Raw genomic sequence first — 22,437 nt, forward strand, 5'->3', positions numbered from 1 at the left:
GCAGTAAAAGCTAGAAATAGGAGGAGTGGAGCAGATTTAAAGCATACCTCTGTTCCAACCTCTGCAGCTCTTCTGTTTCTTCACATTCAACTATCTGGTTTAAAAAGGAAGAATGAAAACTGTAAGTGTGAAACTTACATTCCCTCATTAAGTTAATATCCTAGTATATGTAAATTTGAAATGTCCACTAACATGGTAATTATGAGTTCCCCATATTTGCACTTCAGCCATCATTTCTAGAAGAAAATCTGAGAATCTTAGGCAATGCAGTCACCGTAGCAAACATGCTGGTGGATGATGTTCAGTTGAAAAATTGGGAATGACTTCCAGCTAAAGCTGTAGCCTATAATTTGTAACGTTTGTCTTTTCAGTATTAATACTATAAATCCCACACTGAACTTGGAATTACACAGACTGTAAGTAAAATTCCAGACTCCATAAAGCCAGTGGGAATCCACTCGACCAGAATTTCACTGTGTTACTTATTCACACAGAGTCTACCTGAAAAAGCCTTATTAAAAAGTAATTCATATTACTGAGAGGTTTCAAAATTGTGTCAATAAAGATGCCAGTAAGGTACACCAGAGACTGCATTCTTTCATCCCCTTTGAATATAAAGCCATACTAAAAAGCAAACCAAACCTCATTTATTACAGTATGGCACAATTACTCAATGTGATCAGTGTAAAAAGCAATTTGCCGTTATTACCTTTTTCACAAAACTCTGAGAGGATAAAAGCTGTGACATGAAGGAGACTGACAAGAATTTGAAGTGCCGAAGTTGTTTGTCTGAATGACACTCCACATTAAAGAGCTGACCATCCTGATTTTTTAGCTTTGTCTTGCATGCCCTTGACTTTTTTGGCCCAGGATCATCTGTTGAAAACATTCACAAAACAAATTTGCAGCCAAGAGAAAAAGACATTTGATTTCTGGTTGCAGAAACAAAGCAAAATTACAGTCAGATGCCTACCAAGGACAATCATTCTGCAGTATCCAGTATCATGTCAAAGTTCCAAAAAATACGCTCTGAAATACCACAGGAGATAAATTTTTCATTTCGACAGCCTGAAAAGAAGTAGTGCCATTTCACTGCCATTCTATCTTACCATTTTTTCTGTGAACAACCTTTTTTCTTGGTGCTAAGCTATGGTACACTGGCTACAAACATGAGAGACTTTTGAGGCAGAACCATATGCACTGTGCATCACATATTTGGGAAAACTGCTTTCAGTGTCATTACCTGGTCCTTTCTGGCTGAGAAAATGTATTCAAATACTGCAAGTCTTTTTAAAAAATGAATTTTAAAATTATTTTTTTAAAAATTATTTCATTTAAAAATGAAACAAACAACCCTCACCCACCTTCCCCAGTGCTCTTTGAAATAACAGACTGGACAAGTATTAAAACGCATTTAATTATTGCTTCCCTACATTTTAGTAGAAAGAAATGAAACCTTAAAAAAAAAAACCAAAACCCAAACCAGAAATGACTGGTAGTCTCTGTGATTTTGTCTGCTATGAATAACAGCTTTTTATTTCAGCTAAATTGTTTACTGTGCCTTCTACATGAGGCTTACTGTTTGATTCTAAGCACTCAAATTAATCTATAATTAAATGGATTAAAAAAGTAATATCATATCTTAGCCTTTTTTTATTGTAGTAATTCTGTATCCCTTAGTCTTCTGTCTAGAGGAGTAATAGAATCATTGAATAGTTTGGGTTGGAAGAGACCTTTTAAAAGTCATCTAGTCCAATGCCCCTGCAGTGAGCAGGGACATCTTCAACTAGACCAGGTTGCTCAGAGCCCCGTCCAGCCTGACCTTGAATTTTTCCTGGGATGGGGCACCCACCACCTCTCTGAGAAACCTGTTCTAGTGTTTCACCACCCTCATGTTAAAAAATCTCTTCCTTCTATCTAGCCTAAATCTACCCTCTCTTAGTTTAAAACTATTACCCCTTGTTCTATTGTAATAGGAAGGTTTACATGCATTTGCTGGCTCTGTTTTGTGGTTACCTTCTTTGTTCTCTGGTAGCTCTGTCAAGTACTGAATTATTTTCATCATGCTCTGGAACTGAGAATGTACATTAAATTTGCAACAGATGGAAATCCAAAATTCAGTGTCTGCTTCCAGAACAGCATCCTGTTTATGGTTTAGAAATAATAAAAAAAAATTTAAAGAATTAAAAAAAGTATTACTACTCATGATAAAAAGACTCAAAAACTCCTCAGTGAGTTTGTGAAAATATCATGGTAAGCTCGATACTGCTAGGATTAACACTAAAGGTAATAGCAGCAAGCTCTTGCAGAGAACATAGTTCCAGAGGGAGCAGAAAGAGATTAAATTGCTACAGCAAAGACTGTATGTTCTCACCAATGTTCCTTTAATAACTCTCTTAGTCTTCCCCATAAGCTATGCTTTCACCCAATACAAGGGCCTGATTACACAAAAAACACAACAGGGTTTTTATCTTGGTCTGTACAGGAAGACCAGTATCATGTTTCACAAACACAGTTAAAGAAAAAAATAAAACCTTTAAAAATACTGAAGCACTTCATAATGAGATTATCAGCTCTTCGTGTCAAGGATTGCTGTACAATATGATCTGACTTACTGTTCAGGCTGCAGGACAAAACAATATCCTATCTGCAATACAAGTCATAGTCAACATCACCATCAGGTTCTGCTACAGCACAAGCTCAGAGCTCACTACTTATTTTAGCATAATGTAGGAGCTTGCCCTTTCTTAAAGGCGAGAAAGACCATAAACAGAAAAGGGGAGATCAGCCTCTTGAGGAAAAAGTTGAGCCCACTAGTCTTCTAACCTTGTCGGTGCTTGATGTCGCAGTCACAGTTTTGGTCACATACTGCTCAAACAGCAGCACCAGGAGAACCCAGAGGAACTTGTCTCCTCCCAGCGTAGTGATCAGCTGGGCCAGGATCGGCAGGCGTCGGTGCTCTGGCACATGGGGCAAGGCATCCACAAACACACGAATGATCTTGATCACCACCTCTTCCACGCTTCCCGAGGACTCTGACAAATCACTGTCTTCAGCCTGTGTACAAACAGGTTATCACAGATAGGTACAAGTTCTTTCTTGTAAATTCAGAAAATGAGAGAAAGCACTACATGCCTGATAACAGCATTACCAAAAGTATAATCTCAAGGAAAATTTAAGTGCTCCAAAATAAAGTTTTCTTTCTTTTCTTATTTTATTTGAAGCATCTTCCTTAAACACTGAAAATGAACTGCGTGAAGAAAGAAAAGAAGCAAAAGAATGAAAAGTTACTTGGCATCAGCTGAAACAAGCAGGATGCTTTCAAGGGAAAGCAATGCCACATCCTTCAGAAAACTCTGCCTGTAAGTTAGGGTCTTGGATTCAAGGGCCTAGTAAAAATAATATGAGTAGGCTACATGATCTCAGGTAAGTAACATTAGGTTCTCCCCACATGTAATAATTGTGTGTGCCATAAAGAGTCACAGAAACTCGTGATGGCTGCTGTGAAAGGTTTTAAATAAATAAATAAATAAAAATAATAAAAAAAGAGAGTAACCTGATTTCTCTAACAGATATGCAAAAGGATGTAAAATGTGCATACATACCATTAAAAAAATACACTGGGAACTCACCAGCCCACTGTTAGAAGAAGAATTTTTTCAGAATTCATTTTTACATAAAAAATTTATATGCCATTTTTCATGTTTAAATCTATGAATGACTCTAGAATGAAGATTCATTAGGTGCAAGTGAAATCTGACTCCAGAAAAAATGTCCCCTTTGAAAAACAATGATGTATTTTTGTTTTGGTTTGTAACTATTTATCTAAGATGTCCAGACAAACACAAAACCCACACAAGCTGGAAGAATAGAAGCATTTGTCAAATGTTTACCTTTCCTCTTCCTTCAGACCATGTCTACTACAGATATGACCATGACATATTATTATAGTACTAATAGCCACCTTCTTATTTCCAATGGTTCCTCTACTGAACTTGCCTTCTATTTTTACGACGAAGAACTTGAAGTATGTTTCAAGTCCTATTTAGGTACAGTTGTGATAGTTTTGGCTAAACCATTTATAAAGTGCAGAAGCTCATAAGATTAAAAAGGAGTAGTCTGATGAACTCAGAGTTGATCAGACAAGGAGTTAATATATTTATGTAATTTGGAGTTAATATATTTATGTAATTTAATATCTATCTAAAAATAATCCTAGAGTAGGCTACAACTTATTCTACCACTGTATTCTAAACAATTTACTCTACTTACATTGTTCACATTTTTCTACTCCTTTCCATTAAGCAGACAAATTTACCTGTATAAGAGCTGGAATAACCATCTGCACTGTCTTATTAATTACTTGGAACGTGTAAGTATCATCCAGACGCAAGACATTTGCTCCCATGAAAGTAAAAATGGGCATGATGTTATGGAGAACCTTATCCTGGAAAAGACAAAAGATACGATTAGTTTATTTTCTGAACTGTGCTGCTCTGCATATTATACCTTTAGACTTTTCTCATTCCCACATATGGCACTAGATTCCTATAAAAGAGAATGATAATCATTAGTATCTTCCAAAATCTCCACTAAACTGATCTGAAATGTATAGTGTCCCTTAAAGCTACTTACTATGTGATTGTTAAGAGTTCTGAATATTACTCAGAAACCAAGATACACCTCTAAGCAAGTAATTAAAGAGTGGAAATTGAGAGATGAGTCTGATGAAAAACCTTGGTATTCGTCATCTCAGTGCCATGGTAGTATGACACGCAAAATCAGCTATGGGATTTGCAGAAGCACAAATGTGAATGTGGCACAGATTCCAGTGATCTTCATACCCTTTCTACCCATCTTTTTTATATCTGTAAAACATCTGCAATATTCAGCATCCTACAATGGAAACTCAACCACGCTAATTTTAATTCTTGGCTTTTTGGGGGGCTAAACTGTAATCAGAGTAATTAAGAGGATTGGATTAGAGGTGTCACCCAGCTCAAGAGTTAGCATCCTAGAGTTTGCCAGAATTTAGAGCAAGAAGTTATGGACACGTTTTTCATTCAGTTTTAGTGGAGTAAAGGAGTGTTTTAGGTTTAAAAGGAGAGCTGAGACTCATACGAAATATTTCCTTGTATTCTGACCTTATAAATCTTGTAAGAGCCAATATTAATGAAGAATAAAACCTCAGTTCTATAGCAGGGGATGGCAGTAAGATAGCATCAAAGAAAAGTAATCCCCAAATTAAAGTCAAATCCTCCAAAAATTTGTCAAAAACATTCCAGTTTTGCCTTTTGGAAAAAAACACCTTTCCAAATTTGTGGAGGAAGTACTGAAAGATGCAAACTGAGTTTGATGCATCTGGATACATTTTGCTGCTTTTATGGTTTCAAAGCAAAAGAATCTTACTTAAAAGATGGAGTGTACAGTTAAATTTCAATCCATAGAAGAAAAGGCCTGTTTCTCGGTTGATTAAAATCAGACCAACCTGATTTTATCAACTACAACCACATTCCTCAGTTTTGTACAAGATAGGAACTTGTAAGAATACATGTGCTCTTGGGCTAGATGTTTTCTCTCTTGTATATAAAGAATAAGTGGAAAGAAGAAACAATGCACAAGAACTCTGACCACAGCAGGAAGCTGAGACAGGGCTGTAAGAAACCTTCTTCCATTTCTAATGTACTTCACTGCAAGTCATAAATGATTAGTGACCAAAGCGTCAAGACAAGAGATTCATTCTGAAATAAAATGGAATAGAAAGTCCTAAAAGAGCAAGGAACCTGTCAATTTTGCCTCTTACGCTTTTCAGAAAGTTTCTTTTCATAGAACATCTCTGTATGTTCACTCTTCCCAGTATTTGGAATAGGAAGAGCTGACACATAAATTTCAGGTACTACTTACAGGAAATATGCCAGCAACAGCACCAAGAAGAAGGAGCGCATGGTGATGTGTCTGAGGCGTTTTAGATACTCTGATGCACTGAACTATCACTTCCACATTGAATTTTTCTTTGTCAAGGATATCTGCAAGTAAAAAAATACTCACTGATTAACATCTGAACAGTCAACCATGTAGGAATAAACAGTGCACTCAAGCACTGGTTTCAATTTGTAGACCATACCTAAGGGATCTACGAAAAATAATAAGGCTAACTTGTATGCCCTACAGAGGAATCTATCTCTCCTCAAGAATACTGCGTAGGCTCAGAAAAGAAGTTAGAGACCACTGTTTTAATGCTGTACTGGTAAGAGAAGTATCAAGAAATGTGTCTGGCAATTTTTACCTGCTGGGATCTTGCTACTATCTGAAGACAATTTCTGACAGATGCTTAGCAGGCAGCTGAGGATTAGCTGCTTTGTATATTCCATATTTTCTTCTTCTGATGCCATAGGTTCCAGACACCTACACATTCAGGAAAAAGTAAGAAATTGAAAAAGACAACAGAAAAATAAGTGACCAAACTGCATATTAAGATACAAATAAGAAACTGCAATCTTCATTCTACAGAAGTTCTAAATCAAGGCTTCTAAAAAGCATTTGCCAAAAAGTGTATCTTTTCTTGTTTTCAAATACATCAACTGGTCTAATAAAAGACATGTATCAAAGTGCTGTCAGGAGAATAAGATAATTATCTGAAATATGATTGCCAGTCTATGTAAAGGCAAGTAACAAGAAAAAATAAATATCCTATCTCTATGTAAGCTTTCCTAAGTGCCTGGAGATAGTGCTGGCAGAAAAAGTGAAAATTTTCTTAGGTTGTATAGGATGAAGGCTGTTCCATAACGTTTTGGGAGGAATTTTAAACCTAGAGTATTATTATAATAGTTCTGCAAAAGACAGAAGTCTCGTCAATTGTACCAGTTTTAGCACAGGTGTCATCCTTCTTAGTGATCCTAATCCCTCCACCTGAGAGACAAAGTCTTCACATAAGCAGGTAGAAGTTTTAAAAAGCAAAAAAGTAATAACTTCCCATTCCCTTCACCTGATTTACCTAAAACAAGTGCAAGTAAAAAAGGCAAGGTAACCTACAAAACATGGCAACAAAGCAGAGAGAAAGCAGCCCATATTTTAATGCTTTACGGTGTCTGCTACAGAAGAGAATGCTCAAGGACTCATGCGCTATGAAGACAAAATTACCGGCTCAGCAGGTTAAAAAGTGCAGGCACCAATGCCTGCGGACGTCTAAGTTTCTTCTTATGCTGCAGTAATTCCAGAATAAGCATGACCCTCCGCCAGCTGAAGTGGCTTGCTTCTGGTGCCAATTCTGCATCTTGGAGCTTTCTAAAAAGATAAGACAAACAATCAAGAGATAAATTTGCAAAGAAAAGAGGACTGTGTTTCAGGGAACAAACATGCATGATAAGTAAAAAAAGATACATTTCCTTTCACATAGTAATATCCTTTACTACTTCTCCTGGGAGAGGTGGCAATGCGTGTGTTTTTAATTGAAGCAGCAACACATTTTAAACAGAAAATTCAGACCAAACTTGAAAAAAACAAGAAAGTATATGATGCCTTCTGTGCATACAAAAAATTCTACACAATGAAGCAGACATCGGTGGGGAAAAAAAAAAAAATAAAATTGCCACATAACTGTCCACATGCTGACCTGCTTGCCATTCAGGAAACTTGCACCTCTGGAACCACTAGTTGTCTAACTACTGACTATGCAGGCAATGGGGGTGTGTGCAAGCGCGTGTGTTTATAAACTGACACACAGAACTTACAGATGGATCAATCTAATGGGTGATGAATATTAAATAACCAATTTAATAATTATTATTAAATATTAAATAACCAATTTAATAATGATTATTAAAAAAGGTCAAGTGAAGCAAAGTAAGAACAGCTATTCTATGTTAAACCAAGAAAATAAACTCAATATCCTGTTTCAACAACAGCTAACAGCCAATGCTTAATAAGTACAGTGGACAAAACAGCTCCTTCCTTATGAGAATGAAGAAAGATGGCAAAGAAATAAAACAATTAATGATTGTATTAATGTTTTAACTGAAGGAAAATACTGTTTTTCAGTCAACTAACGGGAATATTTTGATGAGCATCTGTAGGCTTCAGTCATATGTATGTAATTTGTCCATACATCTTTAATACCTACAAAAATGAATCTTGTTCATCTGTGTCAAGCTAGATGCTATAAGAGCAAATGTCAACATTAAAACTACTGGATTTTTTTTTTTTAATTCTGACTACAGTTCTGTCAATTCTCAAGCAGCAAGAGCTGGTTTTCTCTTGTCAAAAGTAGCTCAGAGTTATTTTACTGTGCAAGGAAAAAGAAATAGATGCTTACACTTTCAATACCAATCATGGAATGTAGCAAAACAAGTGGCATTTTCAAATTGTACAGATACTTTTGGGTTTCTAGTTATTTTACCTCTGTTGCTGCATTTTCTGCCTTCTAGTTTGCTGAACAGTGGCCAGACTTTTGGTTTTCTCAGGAGGCTCCAGTTCTCTGACCATCTGCTCAGCACCCACTGAAATCTGAAACAAAGAACAATAATGCAAGTACCAATGAGCAACATGTCATATCACATCTCCTGTCTATGTCACCTCCTTTTTTATAAAACACATTCCTTTCATGCACATATGGTTATGTAATCCACATATTTAAATCATATCCCAGAAAATGAAAATGAGTGCAGCAGAAAGAAGTGACTTCTGCTGAATTCATTCATATAGTACAGTAAATGACTGATGCATGCCTTCTAAAGGAACACCTTATAAAAACAGTCATTTAACAAACTTTTCATGCCATTAACACAATCATATTAAGTGACAAATAGTTTCTGATTCCTTTCATGCTACGAATGATATAAACAATGAGTGTAACTGAGTGTAGCAATGCTGCAACAGGTTTTAACACATTTCTGTGTTCTGGAGTTTGCCACTTACCCCTTTAAACACACTGCTAACCGTCTGGGCACAAAGCGGGTTCTTACAGTTTAACAGTAAGTCAAACAATACTTTTAATAGCTGCTGTTGTACCGTCCCATCTGACACAGCTGCAAAGAATGGTTTAGTAATCTACAAAAGGGAAAAAAGAAAGGAGGCAGAGAGGTTTACTGTAAGAAGGTAACAAAATCATGAGCTATGGAACTTAAGTATGTTAGATTATGTATAACACACCCAGTTCCACATGAACACACCTCGAAAAATTTGCACATTAACTATGTATTTGTACAGATCCAAGAATCCTTAGATGCAAAGCACATACTTCTGATACTCATCAGACATACAGATTCCTGAAACATTTCACACAGCCTGCCTGGTGGGGGGAACAAACTTGCTGTTGCCAGCCTTTGGTAAGTATACGCTAATATCTGGCTAATAGAAGGCCTGAATTTGTAGCCTCCTTCAAATGAGACTATTTCTCACCTCCTGTGTTTTCATAAGTTTTTCCTCAGAAGAAAAAAGAGGTAAAGCTCCTGCCTGCCTGATAAAAACTAAGGACAGTGGAACAGTAGTACCTGCAGGCAGTGATACAGGTATTCATCTGTATGCAAATACAATGATATTTCTATTCTGCAACTGTCAAAATGAAAAAAAAAAAAAAAAAAAGACAAGCAGTCGTTTCTCCTTCTGGTAAGTTTAAGAGATAAAGTTTTGCAGCCTACTTAGATGTTTCAAAGATGCTATGGAGACCTTGAAAAACTGTACTAAAAGACAGGTCAAAAGCTATGGACTCCTTAAGACAGAAAGAGCCCTTGTGAATCCAATCATAAACACTGCTATTTGCTTTAAGCATAAAATTAAAGATCTTTCATAAAACCATACCTGCCCAAGTGCTGTGATCTGAAATGGAGGAATTTCCTCATATATTTTCTTATCAGCATGCAGACTTTTGATAAATAAATCCAGACTCTGCTGATTCTTGCACAAGAGGCTTGCTGAATATTCATTAAACTTTCCAAGAATGAGATGCAGGAGAACAACTTCATCTTTCAACATTGCCTTGGGTTTCTTAAAGACCTTCTCTAGCAACCTGTCTAGTGCAGGCAAGAGGTGAGAAAGAATCATCTGCAAACAGAGGGAATTCATAACAGAAGTTATTTCCATTCTCATTTTAACAAACTTCCAATAGCACAGCTGCATTTTACTGCGAATACCCTTCTCTGGTAACACCCTGTATACAGTATTTTATGCAACAGCTGTTCAAGAGGAAAAATACAGGACTTATTATGAGATTAACATAAGTACATGCTCATCTTCTTCTTTGCCATTCTCCTTTGAAGAGCAGTATTTCATATTTTTAAAGTACAGAAATAATGCAATTTTTTTCACCCATTTATGACTGTCTCCTACAAAACCCAAATGTGAGGCAACAATGCAGTTCACAATCCTTACAAAACACATACAACTGGACAGAGCATAAAATTAATAATTTCCTTCATTTTTGAACACTGAACTCATGTATCTTCCTTAGACTTCTGAATATACTAGATATGAGGAGCTTAATACAAATTATGCGATTCTGTGAAATAAAATTAGTAGTACTACTTAATATGTTACAATTCCGTACAGAAAACTCTATATTCACCAAGGTAATAATTTCTTTCTGGAAGAATCTTCTTCTCTGAAACAGTCTTTTTCAGTAACAAGGGAGTTTCCTTAAGAATGCCAGTGGAAAACTCAGCAGCCTGCACTTTCCTGGATGGAGCATGCAAATATTTTATGTTTCATTAAATCATACTTTGCAGCACTACTGCACACTATTAGAAGTACCAACTTAATGCCTAACAGTCTAATACATTATGAAGTTATTTAACAGCATTATTACTAAATGAAATTTGATTTCAGCAATCAAGTGCAGAACCAATAAAACAACTAGAAAGGCAGCACTTACCTCACCATGGACTTCATGGAGAATTTTCATTAAATTTCTTGCAATATATGATGGGAAAATAGGGTTCTGTACACCATCAAGTATGCTTTCCAAAGCTTCCAACAATTTTTTCTTCTGGGATTTCTGTTTTGGTTGGGTCTCAAGATCCTCAAATAGAGTTTCCATAATCTAGTTCATTAACAAAGTGAAAATTATTTCCCTGTAATGAAAATGCCTTAAAATAATGCCTATCCAATGCTTTTGTAATAATGTAATTTAGATACAAACAGGATTTTTCATCTGTAAGTAAGTCACAAGTTAATATCTCTTATTTGATTGATATTCTCATTTCTCTGTAGATAAATCACTTTTTTTATATTGTCCTTTAAAAAAAACCAGTCTATTATAGCATAAAAAGACAATGAACTTTCCCAGTTAACTTGATTTCTTTTAGAAAAGATGGGAGCTCACAGCAGCAGACAAAACTTGCATTAATGTATAACTTAATAACAAAAATACCTGTGTTATGTACGTAGGGTCAGATATGATCTCTTCTGTCTTTTGCTCCAAATGCTGAAGAACAGGATGAAATAGAGACTCCTTTATCCCTCTCAAGGAATGGAGGCAGTTGAGAGCTGCCCTTCGAACTTCACTCACAGGACTACCCAAGTTAATTAGCAAAGATATCACCACTGCAAAAAGAGCGAGGGAAGGAAGGAGTTAAAAATTACAGAATAAAGTGAGCGATCAGCATTTCACTGTTTCTGTCCCTGAAGAGGCATCGGCATTAATTTTTAATTCCAAAAGTCACCTCTTTTCACTGTAAACCTCTAGACTACACAAAACCAACATGAATCTCAGATCCATGGCTCTGAACTTCCTCATCACAGTCCTTATATTTAAACTCAGAGAGTTCATATATTGCTACTGACTGCCACATCCTTATACTGCACAGACAGTAAAGTGCTGTAACTGACTTCTTCAGCATAGCTTTCACTCTTAAGTGTTGAAGAAACACAAAGTGGTTTCACCTACTTCCAAGCTTGGGCTACTAAGTGCAGCAGTGAATCAGCAAGAAACAGAGCCGTCTCAGCCTACTGCAGCTGAACATAAATAGCTATAGATACTCTTCACGGTATATAATATAGTAAAATTATACAAAATTTTAAAAATACTGTGATGAAGTCTTAAGGTGAGAGATAGATACTGTCTTACTTTACCTGGAGATGATGGCAATAGCAGTTGTTTCTTTTTTTGGGACGTCTGTGATTCAAGCAGTGCATAGCCAATATATAGAGCTTGAGTCTGTAGCATTGCACTGACTTCATAGTTTAGATGATTTGAAAGGTTATAACTGTAAGTCCATAAAATTGAAAGGAATTTGAAGAGAGACTCTGAATCTTTTAGATGTACCTTAACACACACACAAAAAAGAAAAAAATAAGAGAAAGCACTTGTTTAATAACTTTATTTGGCAAACTACTACTCACAACATCTGATAAACCACCCAAATCAAAGGAGTAGACAGGAAGAGAACTAAACGATCCGAAACAGTGTCTTTTGGGAAGAAAAAGTTAGAGCAAATGCTTTTGGGTAAACAGCAGTTGCCTGTGTATACAACTCCACGTGTTTCTTAACATCTGGCTTTAGTTTAACAGATAACTTGTAGTCTATAGGTATGTAAATACAAGGGATTTTTTTAAGAAATCGTAACAGTGGAAATACATCCATATGAACATTTGTATAGTATGTCAACTGCGCAAGAAAATTGTTATATGCAAAACAAAGAACTTCTATTTCCTGTTTTGTGCAGCAGTAATCTTAGAAGTGTTTTAAGTAATCTCTGACTTTTTCATCATTTGTATGAAGTGATTTTCAGAAACCTATAAACTAGTGTCTCAGAAGAGCTGGGCATCCAATTTCCTTGCACAGCACAACTTTCTGCGCTGAATATTCACACTAAACTTTTTTCTTAGAGATCGCCCTGGATTGGCTGTATAGGCTTTATACTAATAAAGCATGGACCAAGAGTAACAAACTCAATTGTAAATTTATCACTGACCATTGCAGACACAGGTCAGAGTGCCTTCTTCCCCGCCAACAGTAATAGCTGCTCCAAGAAGATTCTATTCAGTTTTCCACATATCTACATCCAACTACTTTGGCTTTGTTTTAGGACCTTTGTGTCACAATTTAAGGAGGATAGCTTTCAATTCTGAAGCAGTTACCTTGTCTCCTAACAGTATCCCCAATCAATTTAAAGTTCTTGCTTACTACATGGTCCAACAATAGCTAGCATGCTTTCTGTCTGCAAGATGCTCTCTTGAATCCTAAGAGCTCTTCATTCATCAAATAGGAGTGCCCACTCAACATCCCGCAGACTGAACAAGCTTGCCGGAACAACTGATACAGCTTCTGAGATACTCTACAAAAGCAGAGACCAGCATTATTCCTCAGGTGAAAGAAGCAAATTATTACTGCAGCTGTTGCCTTCACTAGGTCATAGAACGCTACTAATGCCATTCCACAAATGTTCTGTGTCCCTCTTCCAACCTCATTTACTTCTGTGCAGTATGACCCATATTACTCAAGTCAAAAATCTCACCAAAATAATATCCTTCCTTCCCTGCTGGCAGCCTTTAGCTAGCCAGGCCCTGAATCAATCTCTAACAGCTCAGTGTCAGTATAATTTCACTAGATCTTGGAGTGACTCATAATTAGACAAAGTTATATACAAGAATTAACATCAGAAACAAGTTTTGTTATGAAATCATTGCTATTCTTTCCTTCCTTTGTTTGTGTTTGTCATGTGCTGTTCTTGATGAAACAGCACCAAATTTGGCTTTGTGTCAGTTTTTTTGCTTCTCTTTTCTTCTCTTTCACAAAAGTGTATCACTCTCAATGGGGGTAAGAAAACAAGAGATGATGTTATAATGAAACATGCAATGTCTTCTCAAAGTTTTCCTTTTGATTTTTGTATTTAAAAACTAACAAATTTTACAGAGCAACTGTTTGCTTTGCTCCCAGATAGAACCAAAACTTTTAGTTCAAGCTTTAAGCTCTTGACCTTGTCCTGCAAATCAGTTTTCTGTTTTCATTTTTGCATCAATTGGTCCATTTACTATTTTTTTACTTTAGTTTTCTATTCTTACATTTGATTAGGGTTAACTAACCAGCTGAGGCTTAGACTTTCATTTGCTCACAGTACCATCAAGACATAAGCAGAGTTGCATGATTAGTTCTCCATTTTTCTCAGTCTTTCTTAAAATTTTTTAACTGCGTAATAGTTGACGACTAATAATTCAGAGCAACAAATGCAAAAATAATACCTTAAGCAAGAGATTCATCAATGCTCTGTACTGAATAGCATTGCTTCCCTCACTAGCTCCACAGACAAGTAGGTCAAATAGACCCAAAAGGAGGTGCAGGTAGTCTTGTTTTTCTTGATTCAGAGATTCGGGATTCCACCAGGTTTCCTCTAAAAGATACAGGTTAAAAATAAGACACAGTGGACGCATACGAACACCTTCAGAAACCAAGAGAAAATATACATCTCTATTAGAAAACAACAATATATTTGGCTGATTTCATGTTCACAAGTAATCCTTACAGACCTCAATAACAACAAAGGAAGAAGGTTAGGGAAGGAAGGCTTGCTTGGTTTCCAGCAAATCCAAAAGACAAAAAATTAACCCTCCTTCGCTCTATTGATATAAAAGACTCAAAAGCTTAATACCTACCTTTTGAAAAGGACAGAGGAGGTTTTAGGCCATTAATGAAGCTTTTCAATAAGAACAGGAACATAGCTGACTCCTCTGCATGAGCAGTCTGATCCCTATCGAGCTTTTCTATATATGCAGTTAACAAGTCCTTAGGCACCAAAGTTTCCTCTGCTGTTTCAACAGACCAATTTAGGGGAGCTTCCTGTGAATGAAAATTCATTAACTCAGTTTCATGCAACAGAAGACAGAAATCTAGCACTAAAATTCAGTGATATTTAACTTCCAACCTCAAAAGAGGTATCCTTATGATGTTAATTACATCTCTGATTTTACATTTAACTTGCATTTGCAGTTTTAAAACCAATGCCAGCTCCTACTACCACAATTAAGTGTACATAAGTGAGGTAACAGAAGAGTAAAATACCAATCTCTCTAAAATATCTCTTCAAAGGGATTACAAGTTACAGCATTTTGTAGACATTCAGTTTTAATCCTTTCACCTAGCTCTGTTCTAGCAGTATAATCCATAACTTTCAAATACTTGTATATATAAAAACTCTTGAATGGAATAATCTGAGGTCAGAATAACTAATGACACCACATTAATAAACAATTAATAATAAACAGAAAAGCCCAAACTTTGTGCCAAGCTCACAGCACTGAAAATGGAAACAGTTGGTGGGATGTTATCCTAAAGATCTGGAGGTCTTAATTTTTTAATACAGACTCGCTAGAGCGGTAAAATGTATGAGAATGTAAGAAATGTAAGAGACATTCTTAATGGCAGCTTCTAGTGCTCTGAAAAGAAATTAAACTGTTTATATCTTACCTCTGCAGGATCACAAGCTCTGAGATTTCTTATTCTTTTATTCAAGAAACGGAAGACTTTGATAGCCACTGAAAAATAACTTTCCTTCATCTGTGTATTGCAGCAGCACTGAACAAGCACTGAACCAACTATATGAGCAGTTACTTTCCGTCTCACACTGTCAGATTCTGTTTCAGCAATGAGTATCAGATCATCAACCTTAGACAGAGGAAGAAAAACAACAACAAAAAGTCTATAAGACAGTGGGACTTCACTATGACTTTACACCATTTTTCATTTGCACATCCAATTAAACCCTTCTTACCTTCTGTCAGTGGTAACAAGTTACTGTCTGCTGTAATGGTACTCTTTGGAACCTGGGAATCCACAAACATCTATTTCTATGCACTACCCACAGGTACACTTGTTTATTCTCTAGAATTATTTTTCAGGAAACTAAAAGTTTCTGGAATTTATTTACACTAATCATTTGTCCAATTAGGTAATAGTTTCACTTCTTTTCCTTTTGTTAAGGTAGAAATCTGTTTTATTTAGACTGTATTGGGGTTTGATATTCAATATATGTATTTGCCTAGCAGCTTGATGATAGCACACTAATGCTAAGAGCACATACAAAGTTCTTGTATATCACATTCTGTTCTACTGCAGTGTTCACCTCGAAAAAAGATCTCTTAAGGTTAGAGTAACACGGTACACATACCATTTGCAACAGTGAGGAAGGGTCCCCCGAAGTCATGTTTGCAGAAAACAGCAGAATCATTTTATTGCTGGCTGCTCCAATCAACTCTGAGGACTTGCTAGATTTAATTACTTCTTCAAGAGCTATGCCAAGGAAAAAAAACAATATTCAGACAATCTTACATATAGAAATTCACATATTAAAACACTGGTGGCTCAGTAATATTTATTTAGAAACAGTCAGAAACATACTAGACAATTTCTTCATCTTTTCAAAGACTTTTTAAAAGAACTCCATTCACACTCATAGCATGATAGCTTGTCAATGCCAGCCAGTCTCCTTCAGTAAGTGTTAGATTCAGTAAGGATGACATCCTAAATTGTCACAATTTTTCTTTCACCAGATTAGTTACAATTAATGCTTTACCTTCTGGCCAACCCTTCAGTAAATAGTGTAAGGAGCAGAGATCAGATTCTGACAGACAAACAGCCATTTTCCAATCTGAGGATTTTGAATTCGCATTAGTGACTACCATAAAAGGTAACAACTGCATTACTGCTTCATCTAGTAGCTCTTTCTTCTCTTTTAAAATCTCCTCTTTGACTAAAATTTTTATTGCTCGCTCCAGAACCTTGTACCTAAAAGAGAAAAAGTCATGTTGAAAACCCACTGCTCAAGCATACCAGGAACTTTGATTTGTTCTCCATTTTCCACGGCAGAAATGAATCCAAATAGCAGTGAGAACAAATAAGGAATTCATGGGAAACGGTGTGCAAATAATAGAATGTTTCTCTTGTAACTCAGCACAGATATAGCATAACAAAAAAGTATTTGAAGTGAAAAGCAGTTTTAAAAGTATACTTTACAGTTATTTTTTAAAAAAATTAATTTATTCAAAAGGCTTGTAGACAGAAAAAAGGCACAAACATACCACTTTCCATCCTTTGAAAGATCAGCTTTCTGGAAGATGTTCAAAAGACTTGATACTACTACTTCTGGATTGACTTGTTTCCTGAAAATCTGAAAACAACCAGGAAAACAAAATTAAATAAAATACAAAATAATCTACCATATTGTAATGGAAAATGTATCTGCTATACCAAGTGGAAACAGGGATCAAACATCACTAATTGCATTCCTATTGATGATCATGTAATAAAAATATTATCAGGGTAAACAGAAGTTCTAAGGCTGCCCAGTATGCCCTCTTGATATGCTAAGTACAGATTTACTGAATGCAGAAATGTTTGGTAAAATTGATAACCAATAAGAAAAACACTTTATAAATAAATAAGAATTGCTTTTACTTTACATAGCATCTGCGTGACAAAAATATAAAGCACGTGAACAAAAGATACTAAAGCTAAAGAAACTCTCATGTGCTTTGATTCCTATTTTTAGTGATTGAGAATGAATGAACACACAAGACCGATTATACTACTGCTAATAATATTCTCCACTACTACTAGCAGAAGCAATAAAGTCAGACTGTTACTCTAGCTGGAAACAATCAGTACAATGCATACCACAGTCCCATCCAGTAAACCTGAGCTGGAGTTTAGGACTTTGCCACTATCAACTGACCAAATGACTCTTATGTGGAAAAACTTAACTGTGCACTTCTCACTAGCGTAATGACTTGTCACTGCACCACTTTCCATCCATAAGGCAGATAACATGGCTTACATTTTAATAGAAAAATGTACAGAGTAAGCAGGAAGCACACTTCAAATAATAATCAAAGATTAAAATACCCTTTAGTAGCTGTGAAAAAAAAAAAAAAAAATTCAATAAATTCAGGTTAATTGCAAACACTTTGGGAAAGATCAGGGAGCAGGAATTTGGGGGGGAATTGTAAGCCTCCTAAATTTGTGCTGCTTCACCTTGTTAAAGGACAAAAGCTGTATATTAAGGACATGAGAGGAAGGACAATTACAAAGAATACATTCCAGACACACATATTGAAGACCAGCTAAAATCTCACCTGACATACAAAAGGTACGCACTTACCTCCAAAGAACTGAGAGCAGACATTACAACATCTCTGTTGTCATCCTTCAGCCGGCCAAAAATTGCTTCTTCTATGAAAGACTGATCAAAGCCTTCCTAAAAAAAATAAAGGAAAAAGGAGCCAAAGGGAAAAAAAAAAAAAATCGTTGTTAGCACAATTTACAGGGTTTTAATGAAATACCTGAATCCCAGTACAAGAAAAGCGGTAACATCATTTAAATTAAATCTCACAGGCAGACTAATTGGCAACAAGAAATGAAAGAAAACCAGAAGTATCCTTGAAATTTGATTTTATCTTAGACTACAATCAGCTCAATAAACAAGAACTACATCCAGACTCTAGAATATGGGAAAATGGTGACAGAAGACTATTAAAAATACCATGAAAACCAGTCAGGATGACATATGAATGGTTTAACATACCACTCAACTTCAACAGATATGTCTGGCAAACAGCTTTTGAAGACATTAAGTCAGTTTTGTTAAGTGAGAGATTCAGGACACAAACCTTTGATGTTTCAATAACATTCTTCAAATGCTGAAGAGCCAGGACCCTCACAGCTGGCTGAGGATGATTCAAACTAAGCAGAAGGGAGGTATCAGAGTCTTCCAAAAACTGAAATATAGATTTCAGAGTGACTTACTGCATGAAAGACAATGGGAGAAATTCTTTCAGCAATTTTTGGTACCAGAAGAAAACCCGTGTATTTCAGGCCCAAAAAGCATCAATTACAGAATTATGATGTTGTTTAACTGTTTCAAATTTGGTTCTCTTCACTTCTGCAGATAGTTTCTGTAATATACCTTGAAAAGTACAGTAAGCCACAGACACCTTTTTGTCCTAGAAAAGCACTACACTTATCTAAGCATTCCGAGAAAGCTCTAGTGACAATGTCAGTGTGACAGAGTACAGATAGAAACTGTTAAAAAGGCATCCCTGACAGTCCAATTGCGTGCACTTATCTCAGGAACCTTAAAGGCTAGAAGAGGATCATATGCCTTTGTTCTGCATGCCTTGTTTTTCTGTTAATCCACTTGTTACTCAGTCACAGACACCGTGCCTTCATTAAATCAGTACAAAAATACATGAAGCACTTCTATAGGTAGTTTATCATCTTTTTCTAAGTGCTTTCAGTCTTTCAATCATTACAAACAGCAGCCATAATACTAAGCATCTAAGTTCCTTAGATCTGTCACACTCAAGGTTATTCTGTGTTAGGTTGAGTTGCAATTGCTCTTCAGAAACGACACAGGAAGAACTCTGTAGTCACTATTCTTCCACTGTAAACATTCATAAAATCAATACAACAAAAAAGACTGAGCCACCTTCTCTCAAGAGCAATAAAGTTGTTTGTGAACTTCTCCAAAACAGACACCTCTAACACTGACAGAAATCTTTAAGTAAGATGAGGCCTTGCTGGGCACCACCATGTCATCACTCTAAATCACCACAATATAAGCAATGGTCATGTTCCTAAGGAAAAAAAAAAAATTGATAACAATTGGGGCAGGTGGAAATGTACAAATTTTAACCATGAAAAAAGCCCACACTCATGACTGTTCACAATAAAAATGAACTTAAAAGATGTGACAACTTTTGATTTTACCCCAGTTTTGGTCAAGTTTCCCTCCCCAAAGTAATTTCAGTTGGTGTTTTGTTGTGTTTTTTTTTAATTTATTTTTTTATTCATTGGGAAAGGAGATTTTGTTTAGAAAGAGGAAGATAGAGCAGAACTTTTCCAAAATATCAGCCTTCTGACAGTATAACCAGGTAAGAGCTAGGATCATGAACTGAGCTTCCACCTACCTTGTATTTGCCACAGCTTAATGAAAGAGAAATAAACTGGTGAAAAAGATTTTGCTCAGCCTCATCTGTGCAATCTTCCAGATGCTTCTCCAACACAGCATCTAAGGCTTTAGGATACCTGCCAACAGACAAACCCCCCAACATTTTCCACAGCGTATTACAGAAGAACACATATTTTCTAGAGAGATGCAGGGAAATACAAGGAAGCTGAACACACATGCACTCATCTGAACCAGCTATTTTAAGCAGCTTTGCAAAGGCAATCAACCATTATGTCTTCACACAAATGAACGACATGCAGACCACGAGGATAAATAGTAAGCAGATAAGGTCATGCTACACAGCAAACAGCTGTACAAAGCCAGTAGGTCTGTGTCCTTGTATTACAGTGACAAAATATGTAAAGATAGATCAGTAAAATAAAATTTGGACAAAGATTAGGAGTTGGTTATTTTTACTGTATTTATTTGGGCAAGAATATTGTGCTTACTTACTTACACCCAATAAGCCAAGATCATAGCTGACATCACCAATCTACAGACTGTGGGTCTGTCACAGAAAAATGGAACTTACTTTCTCTCAAGAAGTCTGATAAGAGGAAGCATCTTTTGATTGAGTGCAGCCATTTGGGTAGGATTAGATTCGATCTCTGTACCACAGGAGATAAACTCTTCAAGAAACTTGCTAAAATTACAAACAAAAGAAAAAGCCACCATGTTTTGGATAGTACAGTTTTCATTAATGTTATAAAGCACACTGCTAAACAGGTTAGGATTAATATTGCAAATACAGACTTGCTCCTGGCCTGAAGTTCCACTCTGTCCCACAAATACTCCCACAAGTGCTAAACACAAGCCTCTGACAAATTACTGAATGTTTCAGTTTCAAAATGTAGCTTTGGAGTTCCCTTAAGAACTAGGAAAAGCATACTCATATAATGCTAATACCCCTGTCAGGAATTTGGTTGTTGTTAAATCAAAAACGACTGCAGTACTGTGGAAGAAAATAAAGAAAAGTTAACTCACGAAGCCAACAGGTGATCTAAACCCTTTTCAAGTGGTACACTCTGAAGAATAGCTTCAAGATGTCTGATGTAAATCTGATTCTCTGTCTCTTCAGATTCTTCTTGTTCCTCTAAGGACAACATGTAATCATAAAAGATGAACAACAGTTTGAGAGTAACTCCCTCATACTGATCAAAGAAAAAGCTTGTATAAGCAGCATCATCTGGTGAATCAAGCACACAACTGGAAGAGCACAATGTTCATTGATGACTAGTGCTAACTCTTCATGAGCTGCTAGCAATGCTTTATACCAATGTCATTAAAATGCCAAAGGCTGTATTGCTACTAATAAATTCAAGTATGCTCTGCGAAGTCCCAGACCTGCTACCACAACCTGTGCTAGCAACTCCCTACAGCACTCCCTGGCATGAATCTGGACCTTTTCAACAAAAAAAACCTTTCCCAGTCATGATTTGGCAGTTACAAGTCCACAGTGTAGACTTACTAGTGCAGACACAGGCTACTACTGCATGCCAGTCAACCTTGCTGTCCCAGGCATGTTTAATTTATCAGGTAAGCACAGACCCCCACTACTTAAAATACATATGGAGTACATGTAACTTACCTAAAAATGATTTTATGGTACAACACCACATCTCAGAGTCAGAGATTTCATACATCAAAATTAAGTTAAGTTTCCACACCTGAATCAAAGTGATATAACAATGCCTAAACCAGCCTCCTCTGTAGGGCCTGGGTCATGGTTTAAACCTGGCTGGCAGCCAAACACCACAGAGCTGCTCACTCACCCTCCTCTACCCCAGGGGATGCAGGAAAGAATTGGAGGGTAAAGGCAAGGAGACTCACAGGTTGAGATAAAAACAACTTAATATTTGAAATTAAATTAAAATTAAAATAATAATAGTAATAATAAAATATACAAATGAGCGATGCACAATGTGATTGTGTGGTGGTGCAACTCCCTCCCCAGCTCCTGGGCCACTCGGTGCGATTACCCCTCCCTGGGTCATGTATCAACCTAACATGGACTGTGAAAGGCATCTGGACCAGCGCATTAAGGTGCCCCCTTAATGCACCTGGCTCCTGCCTCCCCTGCCACTTGGGAACCGTAATGACAATCAATCAACTCCTGAGAGCCCAGTACGTCTGTACCTGGGTCATGGCCCAAAGGGGGCGATATCAGAACTTCGAAATCTAGTACGTTCTGGGCCATGCAACTGGTGGAAAGTACCAGAGTATTTATGAGTATTCATTCATCATCTGAGTTGAGCTGACATGGAAGAGTACCTGAAAGTCAATTATTTCAGATCCTATAAACAGTGACCCTAAGTGAGACCCTCTGAGCGCTCCTGGATTGCAGCAGGCTGTGCCCAGCATCTCCCCCGAGCTGTGACACCTCTTGGGCACAGGCTTCTCAAGGCTTTAAGTCTGTCTGCTGACAAAGCCGACAAAGGGCCAGGGAGAAGTCAGACTTCTCGAAGCTCAATTAGCGCCTGTTGAGGAATGCTGATGCATTTGTGAG

The 22,437-nt window shown here is 36.7% G+C and overlaps 1 protein-coding gene across 2 annotated transcripts in view; it reads right to left on the minus strand.

Moving 5' to 3' along the window:
- HEATR1 (HEAT repeat containing 1) overlaps nucleotides 1-22,437 on the minus strand; it is a 39,091-nt gene that overhangs the window by 8,267 nt on the left and 8,387 nt on the right. The window contains exons 9-33 of one of the 2 annotated variants that reach the window (XM_074896795.1): nucleotides 20,916-21,024; nucleotides 20,464-20,574; nucleotides 19,891-20,008; nucleotides 18,592-18,699; nucleotides 18,084-18,179; nucleotides 17,005-17,093; nucleotides 16,500-16,711; nucleotides 16,095-16,216; nucleotides 15,395-15,592; nucleotides 14,584-14,767; nucleotides 14,173-14,321; nucleotides 12,064-12,256; nucleotides 11,363-11,535; nucleotides 10,865-11,032; nucleotides 9,796-10,038; nucleotides 8,914-9,045; nucleotides 8,396-8,502; nucleotides 7,141-7,284; nucleotides 6,287-6,405; nucleotides 5,905-6,026; nucleotides 4,319-4,447; nucleotides 2,827-3,057; nucleotides 2,017-2,143; nucleotides 710-876; nucleotides 48-94 (exon numbers count right to left, since the gene is read on the minus strand). In XM_074896795.1, the coding sequence (XP_074752896.1) occupies nucleotides 48-94; nucleotides 710-876; nucleotides 2,017-2,143; nucleotides 2,827-3,057; nucleotides 4,319-4,447; nucleotides 5,905-6,026; nucleotides 6,287-6,405; nucleotides 7,141-7,284; nucleotides 8,396-8,502; nucleotides 8,914-9,045; nucleotides 9,796-10,038; nucleotides 10,865-11,032; nucleotides 11,363-11,535; nucleotides 12,064-12,256; nucleotides 14,173-14,321; nucleotides 14,584-14,767; nucleotides 15,395-15,592; nucleotides 16,095-16,216; nucleotides 16,500-16,711; nucleotides 17,005-17,093; nucleotides 18,084-18,179; nucleotides 18,592-18,699; nucleotides 19,891-20,008; nucleotides 20,464-20,574; nucleotides 20,916-21,024 (3,598 nt within the window). Of the gene's footprint in view, nucleotides 1-47; nucleotides 95-709; nucleotides 877-2,016; nucleotides 2,144-2,826; nucleotides 3,058-4,318; nucleotides 4,448-5,904; nucleotides 6,027-6,286; nucleotides 6,406-7,140; nucleotides 7,285-8,395; nucleotides 8,503-8,913; nucleotides 9,046-9,795; nucleotides 10,039-10,864; nucleotides 11,033-11,362; nucleotides 11,536-12,063; nucleotides 12,257-14,172; nucleotides 14,370-14,583; nucleotides 14,768-15,394; nucleotides 15,593-16,094; nucleotides 16,217-16,499; nucleotides 16,712-17,004; nucleotides 17,094-18,083; nucleotides 18,180-18,591; nucleotides 18,700-19,890; nucleotides 20,009-20,463; nucleotides 20,575-20,915; nucleotides 21,025-22,437 lie in introns of both variants that reach the window. The other variant, XM_074896794.1, reaches the window with a different exon arrangement.

Source organism: Athene noctua, chromosome 1 (assembly GCF_965140245.1).
Source record: "Athene noctua chromosome 1, bAthNoc1.hap1.1, whole genome shotgun sequence".
Taxonomy (NCBI): Eukaryota; Metazoa; Chordata; class Aves; order Strigiformes; family Strigidae; genus Athene; species Athene noctua.